Source organism: Symphalangus syndactylus, chromosome 5 (genome assembly GCF_028878055.3).
Source record: "Symphalangus syndactylus isolate Jambi chromosome 5, NHGRI_mSymSyn1-v2.1_pri, whole genome shotgun sequence".
NCBI lineage: Eukaryota > Metazoa > Chordata > Mammalia > Primates > Hylobatidae > Symphalangus > Symphalangus syndactylus.
In genome coordinates, this window is record NC_072427.2 from 154,648,276 (window position 1) to 154,660,844 (window position 12,569).

General features: G+C 38.9%; 1 protein-coding gene across 3 annotated transcripts in view; it reads left to right on the forward strand.

Moving 5' to 3' along the window:
- Nucleotides 1–12,151, forward strand: part of KDM5A (lysine demethylase 5A) — a 121,823-nt gene extending 109,672 nt beyond the window's left edge. The window contains exons 28-29 of one of the 3 annotated variants that reach the window (XM_063639853.1): nucleotides 455–671; nucleotides 5,194–12,151. In XM_063639853.1, the coding sequence (XP_063495923.1) occupies nucleotides 455–661 (207 nt within the window). In that variant the 3' untranslated portion in view covers nucleotides 662–671; nucleotides 5,194–12,151. Of the gene's footprint in view, nucleotides 1–454 lie in introns of all 3 variants that reach the window. The other 2 variants (XM_055281189.2, XM_055281190.2) reach the window with 2 other exon arrangements.
- Nucleotides 12,152–12,569: the final 418 nt, after the last annotated feature.

Sequence of the window (12,569 nt, forward strand, 5' to 3'; positions counted from 1 at the left end):
AATGCTCTTAGTACTTTGGCTTATCTCTTTGAAATAAAGCTAATACACAGGATTGCCTTCACATTGTACTCTTCCTTTCTTGATTGATAATTGCATTGTCTTAGAGCCTAGAAATTGTTAATATTAGCTAAAACTACTTGGCTGCTCTATTAGAAGTTCCCTTTTTGTCAAATTTTTCTCAAACATGTTTCTGCCTCACAAGGAGCCCCAGGTATTCATGAGGTAATGGAGTACCTAAGAGGCCTAATTTTGTGGACACAGTATGGTAAAATATAATTTTGGGGTATTAACTTCTCAGCTTCTTTCTTTAAAAAATAACCCCGTAAGAAGTCATTGCCTATCTAGACATCCCAGTTGTTTGCTATCATTTAAGCCAAGAAAGCTCTTTGGTTTGCTTTTATTCTAGGCTTAATGTTTATGTAACCTAAACATTCCCCAATCTTGTTTCCTACAGGTAGACTGGGTACAATGTGATGGTGGCTGTGATGAGTGGTTTCATCAAGTTTGTGTGGGTGTATCTCCAGAAATGGCTGAAAATGAAGATTACATCTGTATAAACTGTGCAAAGAAGCAGGGGCCAGTTAGCCCAGGTCCAGCACCACCTCCTTCCTTCATAATGAGCTACAAACTACCAATGGAGGATCTTAAAGAGACCAGTTAGCAGATGTTTGGTTAGTTTGGGACATGGGGGGACATGGACCACATTGAGACCTTAGTCATCAAGTAGAGTGGTTTATATCCGCTTGGAAGGTTGCTTCCAAAGATGAATGGCCTTCAGAGAAAGTCCTCTTAGTGCTGGCTTCCTCTTTGCATGGACTCTGTGGGTTACATTCTCTATCAACATATCTATGCAGAGGGTGTCTTCTTTGGTACAACAGCCAATATTTCATGTCTCCTTTGAGTGTGGTTTACTGCATTAAGGCCAGATGCTTGATTGAGCTCTAGGGTGGCTGGTTAGTATTAATACATTGGTGTGCTAACAGGGCATATAGGATGTGGCTTTTGTCCAGCTGATAGTAGTTAGAGGCTTACAACTTAGGAGCAGCACCAACTGAAGGTGCTAATTGCTTGGATCTCCTTCATTAGAATAGTTGGAGAGGGATTGGAGTACCACTTTCCTTCCACTGTTACCTGGTACTTAAATGCCCTAAAGATAAAACTAGGAGTAACAGGGCCAAAGTTATTTCTGTTAGACGTCAAGGAATGGTATCACAGTCTATTGACCTCAGCAATTTGTGCTTGTTTGTGCTAGAAGAACACCCTAAATAGGAGAACCTCTCACCAGCTGGGGCAGGTCACCTTATCTTTGTAAGGGTGAGGATGTCATCTAGAGCAGAAATCTGACTAGATTGGATTCTGGGGAGAAGAACCTATACAAGGCAAGGAGCCGTTTTTTGGCTTTGAAAAGTCTTGCTGTCTTGGGTCTACATTTTAGGGAAGAGCAGGTACATGGATCCAGGCTTCCGCCAAAAAAAAAGAGAAGAAGATGACGATGATGACCAGTCATACTATCTTACTGAGCCACAGTGATGCATGCTTTTCCGGGAAAACTTCATTCACAAGTATTCCAGACACCAGGCTTCAGGCATGGCCATGAGCAAGACCAGCAAATAACAGCTTTTTGCCTTGCAGCCCTGACCCCAATGTCTGCTGTTTCCAACACCGGCAATTTCTAACTACGGCCCACAGCAGATGCTGTTGAATAACACCATGGCTTCATCAGAGGATGTGGGGTTGTAGTACCTCTGGGTGATGAAGTTGTTTTAGTAAATCCATTTTTTTTAAAAAAAAAAAAAGACTTGTTTTTACTTTTTTCTAAATGTCTCTGACTACTGACTGTTCTATAAATAGATTATTTTTCCTTTTTTAATATACATATATGAATATATAAATATATATATTTACTGTTACCAGCAGCATATGACAGAGTTTCAACATCAAAAATCCATTTGGGGGCTTGCTTTTTCTTTTTTGCTTTAAAAAAAAAATCCCATTCCTTCTTTGTAGTACAAGGAGTTAGCACTCCCTCCTCCATCCCAGCCTGACCAGATCTTCCATTTTGCTTTTGTTCATATAGATAATTATATGTCCTTTGTGTGTTGGGACTTGTCCCTGTCTGTTGGGAAACTTGGTCTCACGCTAGTCTGTGCTGCCTGTTTTTTCTTTTGTGTGTGAATGTTTGAAACTATGGTGCTGTGTCCTCTTCTCTCCTGTTGTGTTCTCTGTTCTTAAGGTATTAGGTAAGCTGTATGTAAACTCTTATTAGAAGGGGACTAATTTTTTTTTAAAGGACAAAAAAAAGACTAAAAATAGTGTTTTGTCATCATTGTCTGGTGTCTTTATTTTGGTTTAAAAAAATCTGTGGTTTGACTTAAATTCATGAGTTTTCCTTTTAAAGGGGGGATTGGGGTGGACCTAGCAACAGCTTATAGTCTCCTCTTCCCTTTTTGCCCCAGTCTCTTTTAAAGAACTGTCTTCTAGTAACTAGAAGTGAAATGTACTGTCCAGTTACAGTTTGAGTGGGTATGAGATTTAACTCAAAAAGAATCTTACAAAAAAAAGAAACATGTTTTCTTATAAAATCCAATTTCTGTAAATGTTTTCTCTGTAGTTCATACTACCTACTTTTTATTCATTCTTTCCTTAATACTGTATAACATTTTGAGTGTTTTGACTTGTTCAGAGGTTTGTTAGTGTTGCTGTGCATGTGTCTTGAGGTCTCATCTGAAGTAAGTTTGTGTATGATCCAGGATTTCAGTGGATATTGCAAGTTAACTAATTAACCGATTTCATAAGTTTTCCTTTTGCCAAACTAACGATTATCAATTAAGAATTTCCTCTGGTTGATGTTATACGAGAAAGCACAATATTTTTTGCCTTTTGATCTTCTTTGTAAAAGTCTTCAGATATTTGTGGGTTAAAAATTGAATGTAATTTTAAGTGACAGATGCCTGGAATACATTTAAAATTTTTATTTTTCCATCCTAATCACCCATTAACTATTCCACTATCAGTGGAGAGTCATGAGGATGCTGAGAAAGTATGAATAGCTTCCTGTTACCTTCTGACATTTTGAAACTTAAATGTCTTTTCATTGATACTGTGGGATTTTCTGTAAAGTCGTGGAGGATTTGGTATGACTTGACTACAGGTTTAGACCAAGGCTGAGAAGAACAGAAGGGAGAAATTAATGGCAAAACAAAAAGTACACAAATCTGTGGTTTTGGAATTAATGAAACAAGATTCATCTATTTAAAGAAATGTTGGTGTTCTAATACAAAGCATTATTTTCACTTAGAGAAAATTACTTACTTGCTCCCTTCTTCTGTATTGTAATATTTTGTGTTAAGACATGATGTAAAATGTCTTTCTACCCTTCTTATCTCCTGTAAACTGCAACTGAAGTTGCAATTCTTCATCATTAGTATTTTAACCTTGGCAAAGGTTATAGAAAGAAGAATGGAAAAATGGTAGGCCTTTGGTATTCTTAAAAGCTAAGTCATTAGAACTATGCAGATCCCCAAGTTTAAAAGTACGAATATAGCACTAGTAGTTAGCTTTCTAGCTGGGGGAGAAGACAGGAGATTTTCCTTCCACGGATGTTTATTTTGCTTCCTGATAGGTACTGCAGCAAAGCCATGTTGATGTGTAGATGTGTGACTTCCTCACTAAGCTGCTGCACACCAGCTTTGCCTGCATGATTCGAATTTGTGCCTCAGTAAAATTATAAATTATTGCATGTCATGTCTTGAATAATTGAAAAGGCAAACATTAAACCTGTGACTGCCCATAATGTCCTTTAATAATAAAAAACATGGCAGCCAGGTGCAGTGGAGTGCACCTGTAGTCAGGAGGCTGAAGTGGGAAGATGCTTCAACCTGGGAGTTCGAGTCCTGCCTGGTCAACAGCGAGACCCCATGTCTCTGTCTCTCTCTCTCTCTCTCTTTTTTTTTTTTTTTTTTTTTTTAAAGGACAAAGGCTGACCTGTAAGATTAGCATGATTTTACGTGTGCTTTACTTCTGTTCTTCTCTACTTTTGTCTTTAGCAGGTGTCCAAAAAATGTCTTTTTGTGTTTCTTAATTTTTGAATTCTGGATGCAATTCGCGCACGTAAAGAAACTACTTCCTTGTCAGTATTTTAATTCTGTAGTACATGTGTGTGAATATCAGCCAGTACTTACAGTAGGAGGATGAAAAGAAAAACTGAGAAAGCCTGGCTTTCAAAGGATGGGATTATCCACTTTTTAAGGGAGAAAGTGACAGTTTGGAGGGGGATTTGAGAAGTGTAAATTGTGGAAAAATTGAGCTGTTGAAGTCCCACATATAACGCCAGATTTAATAAAGTTTCACATGTGAATTAGCTTCATATGTGTGTAGAAGGTTGCTTTTACAGCAGATCCTTAAGTACTCCTTTTGAAATTCCTCCTTTTTTTTTTTTTTTTAAGTCATACCATTACTAATTTGGATATGAATGTCCCAAGTGGTATCTCATACTGTAGTATGAAGAAGAATGGATGTTAATGTATTTTTTGAATTTTGGTCTTGTCTTGGCCTGGATCATATCCAGTCATCACTATGCAACAAATGATGTGCACTGGGCGAGGATATGATGGGTTATGAAAGCTGTACCTTGCTTGTTTTTTCTTTTGCAGTACTCCAAGTGGTCTAAACAGGAATGTCTAGTAAAACCTCAACACTCCCTATTGATTATTCCCTTACATATTTATTTACAATTTATCAGGGTAATTGGTGGTGCCTTATGGACAGTATAACTTGATTTCTTGATCTTTGAGCATGTTTTGTGTTTCTCGTGTTTTCTAAAAGAATATTAGATATGGTTAATTGCATTACATCTAAAAGATTTAAAAAACTGTGTGTATGCTCAGGTTCCCCACACCCACACCCACCCCAACCCCTGTCATTTACATTGGTGGCAACTTTAAATGGTAACCAAGTAAAAGTACATTTTGATAATGAGTATTGATAATCCTGAGGAAAACTAATGAGTATATGGGAGCCACCTTTAACCTGTGCCAAAGCAGTTTCTAATTTCATTCGCTCTCTAACTATAAAATAAAGAACTGAGCCAAAATAATTTGATCAATGGTGTGATTAGCCTATTATCATTGCTGAGAATAGTGTTTTTGGAGTGTGAAGTGATTCCTGAAGATTTCACCTGCCTTCTGTTTCCAGCGAGAATCCAGTGATGACCAACACATTTCCTCACTTTTGGTTCTTGAGAAGTTTATCCCTTTGCAACAAACCATTAATAGGGAAAACAAGGAAATGGTTTCCCTTTCTCTTTGGCTTCTTAAAGCTCACAACCAATTCAGACCCCAAGTTACTTCAGAGAAGCAAATGGCACCTTTTCCCCATTGCCAAGGATCCCAGCTTATGCAGATACGAAGGACGGATCATTTCTGAAAATGTTAAGACTCTGCTTGCAGTGGACTTGGCCTCAAACAGTTTCATGAAATGTGTAACTCTGTATGTGTATGTTAGGAGGAGGGTTGGTTGAAAGAGCGGGGGCAGGGAGGGAAATCTGATTGCCTCTTGGGAAGTAATTTTCTTGCCAACAAAAAGATAACACTTGAAGTTTCTTAAGGTGGCAAGTCCATTAAAAAAAAAAAATTGTGTTGGGCCCTCCCAGTTTAGATCAGGTATTTCTTGGGGATCTTGACATTGTGGTTGATACCAATAAATGGAAGATCCAGAATATTTTCATTTAAAGCTCAACCATTAATTAATTGGAACATGGTGAAACAAAATTTTACACATTATAAAAGTAGGGAACAGTACAAAAGAATGGTACCAAATACTATATTATGTGAATAAACGAGTGATTTTGGAATTTCACTTTCTTCACCCCTTCTCACTTGTTTGTTCTTTAAAGTGTATTTCTACTTTGGTAGGAAAAAAGACTTGATTTAATATTTCCTTAAAGTTCCATGAAGTTTCTTTATTAGGCAAAGCTTTTCCCTAGCCTTATCTCTGGAGCGAGGTTGTGTATCTTGTCAGTGGGGGGGAAGGCACCACAAGAAGAAGCTTTAGAAACGGCTCAGTGGTCTCACCTTGTATTAAGGAGCCCTTTTGCAGTTGTCAGGTACATAGGATGAAATCAGAATTTCCTTTAGTTTCAGAAAAGGTTTGCAGAGAGAACACTGGATTTAGGAATAAAATAATCTGGGTTTTAGCTCTATGTTTGGCCCCTTATGTTAGTTGCTTATCTATTGTGGACCGTGGTTTCCTACCATATGCAAGTTAGTTACAAAGAAACCTAAGTTATAACCCTCCCCTTGACAGGGTAAGACAGATGATTTCTAGGGATGTTTCTTCCTAAAAAGGTTATAGAATTTAAAGACGACAATAGAGGCTGTATAGTCCAAATCCCCATTTAATGAGAGAAAAATTGATTCGGCACTCCTGAGGACGGAACATACAGTGTCTGTACTGACTGTCTCTTAGAAAAATCTAAGTATTGATAACTAACATGTATTGGAACTTGCCTATAGACTTCCCTCTGCTGGGGTCTGAATTTTGCAGCATTTTCAAGCACTTTCACTTAGGCTCTGGGGCTGGCATATCTGCATCTCTGTTCCATTCAGTGCTGAACTCCATGGAGGTAAGGTGAGTGTTAGACACATTTTGACAAACCTAGGCTAGCTGTTCAGTCATCTGTGGGCCCCTTCCCTCTGCAAATTATGCGGCTCTGTTGAGACCAGTAGGCCACCTGGGCACTGGCAGCTTTAGTCTTTCTGACCTCGCCCTACCATCCTTTCTAATTGGGGCTAAACTTCATTGAGACACAAAACAGCTTATCACTCATGTTCTCTTTGGAACGTTGAATAACAATTCAAACTCGTCTTGGTCACTTCCCAGGACTTGTTTTATTATAGAAACATCTCATTCCAGAGTTGAGTTGAAACACTGAGAGACTGGTTTGATTCACTTTGCTTCTCATCCCTATAATGCATTGCTGCCATCTGAAATAGAAGCCCATCCAGTCATCAGGCCTCAAATTGTTACCTGCTTTCCTCAATTCATTTTACCATTGCTGCTGTCCTTGCCAGTTCTTCGCATTATGGAGATTTTCATTCCTTATTCCTTTGTAAATATGCTTTTCTGCTTTTTCATTAACTGGAAATTGACTCTCCCTCAGCCATACTTACCTTAGGACTATTTCAAGTGGGAGTGTTCATTTTCTCACTTTACTGCTAGGAAATGGATGGATTACAGGGTCTGTTGCCCGTGTGTTCTTGATTGCCATTGCTACACCATTGTTCTTCTATTTTGAGGCTTCTGCTGTTGAGCTGCACCATCTGTCCTCCTCACTCATCTCTGGTTACTCCTCTTCATTTATGGAGGGGACTTCGATGATAGGCATCTCTTTCCCCAGTGCTGCCATCATTGTGGGCAATTTCATTAGTCACGGATGACCTTAACAATTGCTGAACCTCCATCTCCACTAGTCATTTTTTACTCCATTTAGCAAACCAATTTTAAGTTCATACTTTGGACTCATCAAAAATTTATTTTCTGAAATGTACAGTCTAATTTATTCTATGATTTTAATATCTTTTCCTTTAATCTCTTCCTCTCAGTATACTTACTCTTTGACGTCAAGAAGCCTCCAATTCCTTAACCAACTGTTTTTTTTTTTTTTTTTCCTTCTTTCCCTGTCTGTCAGTTTACTCTGGCTTTACCGCTTCCCCACTTAGCATCAACTCTGTGGCCTGTCACTCTGGCTCTGCAGAACCTTATCCGTGGATCAGTTTGGCCATCTGACTACTTTGCTTTCATGGGCTGCTGCATGCTACTGAGTATATACCATTGCTTGGTAGCACCACAGATTGACTCAAGTAGGCAGGCTCGAAGCAGTTCAGCAGCCCTGGCCGTCCAGCAACCTCTTCCATTCTTAAAGACTATTTCAGATTTTCACCTCTTGTCAAATACTCAGCTTGTCACCTCTGCTGCCTCAGCAGAAGCCTACCCTCCTAACGGGTAAGTTGAAGCTAACAGGAGAGCTTCTAAGCTTCTTCCTTAGTTATGTATATCATCCTCATCTGTCCCAGAAGAGGTGTCTGTCCTCTGGTCAACACTGTGAAAGTATAGGTGAATGAGCAGATCAGTGAATCCTATCCCATTGTAACTCCTTAGAGACCTTGTTCTATCAGTCAGCCCTTTATCTTCAGTATCTCTCATTTAGCATGTAATTTCAAGCTCTGTATTAAATAGGAGTGCTCAACTCCTATATATTTTCCCTTGAACCTGTCTCTGTTTCCTGTTCTTTTTTTCTTCTTTGTAGCCAAACCTTACCTCTTCTCTGTATTTAGGTTTCAATCACTCCTCAGCCAGTTGTAATCTGGATTCTACCCTCATTTCACTGAAAGTTCCCCTACTGAAGTCAGTGAACTCCATATTGCTAGAAGTCATTTGTATTTGACCTCTCTTCAGTATGACATTGTTGTCCACTTCCTTTTAAAAACTCCTCCATTGGATTCTTGGCCACTACCGTTTCCTAATTTTTCTTCTCTTTAGCTGCTCTTTAATCAGCCTCTAATATTTACCCCTTGAAATGGTGTAATTGGGGGTTCTTCTCTATATAACATAGGTGCCCCAGTCCACTCCCAATTACTTTTATTCAAATGAATAAAAGTATCACTTGCCCATGATTTGTTTCTGAGCTCTTTAGTCAACTGTCTGTTAAACATTTCCACTTGTATTTTTTTTTTTAACCTATTAAGTGTTATTTCAGTAGGTTTTTGGGGGACGTCGTGTTTGGTTACCCGGATGAGTTAATTTAGTGGTGATTTCTGAGATTTTGGTGCACCCATTACCTAAGAAGTGTACACTGCATTCAATGTGTAGTCTTTTATCTCTCACCCCTTTTCACCCTTCACCCCAAGTCACCAGAGTCCGTTGTATTAGTCTTATTTTCATCACCATGGGCATACCCTGTGGGATGTTAAATGTACTCTAGACTCTGTTGGCTATTTCTCTGGAGTTAGACCTCTGGAGACTTCTCAGATAGCTCAGAGGTCTCTGGTCTTGCCCTGAAATTACTGGTTTCTCAGGGAGATGCTGGAGATGGCGGAGGCTCCTCACTCTTTGGGTCCTCCTGTGGTTCATTTTGATTGAGTTGCTCATTCAGCTGGTCGCAGTGGCCAGATAGTGTGGCCTGCTCACTTTTTCAGGTTCTCTTGAGGCAGTGGTCTTTTTTGTAGAGGCTTTTTTTTTTTTTTCTGGAGCTCCTTTGGAGGGCTCCCCTCCCTTTTGAGGTTGCCTTGGGAACCTTGATAGTGCTTCTGGACTTAGGTTGAGACAGGGCCTTGCTCTTCATTACCTCTTGGGTACTGGTGGGTAGGTGGTCGACAGCTAGGCTGGAGGCTCATGGTTTCCTGGTTATTTTCGCCAGCATCTCTCAACAGTCTCAGCTCGCTCATTCTTAAGATGTCAGCTTAAATGCTATCTCTTTAGAGGCCCCCATGTTCTCTCTTGCAATGGCCTGTTCTATTCCATTAGGGGACTTTACCATATATGGCGTATTTGTGTAAAAGTTCCATGAGAGCAGAGGTTTTGTTTCCTTTATCTCTCCATACACAGCAACTAGAACAATACAATGCATAGAGTAAACATTCAACAGATAACCTGAAGGAATGCTGTTTCATGCCTTTGTTCCTTCCTATACATTATTGCTCCCCTAATATTCTCTGTGTTTGGACTGCCATAACCTCATCTACCTTTTCTGCTTACTACCTTCTCATTCTTCAGAATTCAGCTCATCCCCAAATTCCTCTGAGAAGTCCTTCAGGTTACTCCTCTCCATCTAATCTGAATAAGATATCCTTTCTTGGAGCTCTAATAGCGTTTAGACTAGACACTGGTCCTCAGAGTGAGGTTTCTGCATGGACGGCATCACCATCATGTGGGAATTCATTAGAAATGCAAATTATGAGGCCCTACCCTAGACCTCCTGAAACAGAAACTCTGGGAATGGGGCCAACAACCTCCGTTTTAACAAGACCTGCAGGTGACTGTGATGAACGCAAAGTTTGAGGACCACTAGAATATAGTCACTGTAGAATATATCTCCAGGATCTGACACAACGCCTAGAACAGGATTATTGTGAAGATCTTCCTTACAAAGACCTGAAATCTATCTCATCAATCCTGGTTGAGAATATGAAAAACTAGTTCAGTTGCATCTCAGGCAGCCTTACAACATTTGAGGATAGCGATTATCTCTACATCTCCACCTCTCATCCCTAACTCCTCTGGTTTAATATCTTTTTTTTTCTTATGTGCTATAACTTTGAATCCCTTCACTTCCCTCCTTGGGCTTATCTGGACAATTCCAACTTCATATCCATCTTAAATATATATTCAAAATATCCTTTTAGCTTTTAACCTACAATTCTGAAAGGTGGAACTATACATGTCTATAATCACCCCAGCAAGACAGAGTTCACAATGAACATAGTTAGAATTCCATTTGTACAGTTGGAGGTGTTCCCAGGTGGGTGGATTGCTTGAGGTCAGGAGTTCAAGACCAGCCTGCCCAACATGGCGAAACCCCAGCTCTACAAAAATACAAAATTCAGCCAGGCATGGTGGCACATGCCTGTAATCCTAGCTACCCGGGAGGCTGAGGCATGAGAATCAATTGAACCCGGTAGAGGCAGAGGTTGCAGTGAGCCAACATTGCGCCACTGCCCTCCAGCCTGGGTGACAGAGGGAGACTCTGCCTCAAAAGTAAACCATACCTGTTGCTCCCATCCTAGACCAATCTAATTGCAAGTATCTCACAGGGAGCCCAAGTGTCAATGTTTTTTTGAACAGCTTTATGGAGGTATAATCTACATACCATAAAATCCACTTATTTTAATGTGTGATTTTAGTAAATTTAAAGAATTGTGCAACCCTTACCACATCATGCAAACTTCAGAATGTTTCCATCACCCAAAAAGAAACTTCATGTCTATTTAGTCATTCCGTGTTTCTACTCCCAGCTCTAGGTGGCCATTAATCTGAGTATCTCTAGATTTGCGTTTTCTAGACCGAAACATCAGGATTTTGTTTTTCTGCAGCCAGAGTTGAGAACCATAGTTCTAAATGCATTATGAGAAATAATGATTTTTAAGGATTATGTATAATAAGTATATTTTACATATTTTCATATTTATGACTCCCATCCATACAGTGAATGCATCTATCACCAGTAAGGCAAAGATCATTAATTTGATAATGGAACTTAACAGACCATTCTTTCCTTTTATACATTTTAGTATCATATTCAAAATGGCCTCCCATTCTCTCCCCAGGTTATTTTGAAACATCTCCAGTCTGCTTTTTTCCCCTTTAGCTCATAAATGAGTAGTGCTGGAAGATACCTCAGGAGCATTCTCCCTGAGATGATGTCTTCAGTAATGATTGCACGTGTTGGTGTTGATTCCATCCTTGAAGTTACTTTCCTTTATCTTTCACATTGGTGTTTCTTCACTAGAGGTTTTGCTTTCTGATTAACTTCTCTGCCAAATAAATGGACTTTTGCTTCATAGGTACACAAACATTTCTAAAACTTTTTTTGGAAAATAGATTTCTTTCTTAAAAAAACAAATAGTGCATGCACGTTAAAAAAAAAAAAGAAATAAGAAATAGTCTACCCCAAAATGACCAGTTAAGATTTACTTTCAGACAACTCTGTGCATATTTACATATGCTTATATACAACTATGGACACCTTTGCGTAAATGAGGTCACACTCTATGTACTGCTTTGTAACTTGCTTTTTCACTTAATCCTGAGAACATTTGTACATGACCATAGATATAGATTTGTATTGTTTTTAATGGCTGTATAGTTTTGCATTATACTCAATGATGTTTAAGAGCTATGTATATTGAGGACATTATTTCTTTGTCTTGTGTTGCAAATTTTTGACCATATTGTTATTAGTCTTTTAACCTTAATTTATGGTTTTTTTGTTATAAAAGTTAAGTTTTATGATGTAAACTTAATCCCTTTGATTTTATAATTCCTGGTTTTCCCGATGTGCTTAGAATGACCTTCCCCACTACAAGGTAATAAAAATACCTCCATGATTTTGCTTAAAACTTTTATGCTTTATATTAAATCTTTGTTACATCTTGAATTGATTGGTGTGAAGAATGCCAAGTTTCTTTATTGCTCTGTTGACTACATTTCTTAAGTTACTTAAATGGTTTGCATGTCTATGCATGTGTACATACAGTCATTCCAAAACCACTAATGTGCAAACACAGCTTTACAAATGTGTATACATTCAGTATTTACTGTATTTGTTATCTACTGCTGCATAACATTATTACCACAGACTTAGCAGCTTAAAGCAACACACATTTATTGCTTCACAATTGCTGTGTCAGGAGTCAGGGCACAACTTTGCTGATACCCTGCTTCAGGGTCTCACAAGGCTGTCATCACGGTGGTGTTTAAGGCTGTGTCATATCTGAAGTTTGAGGAAGAATCTACTTCTGAGCTCATGTGGTTGTTGGCAGCCTTTAGTTCCTTTTGGGTCGTTGGAATAAGGG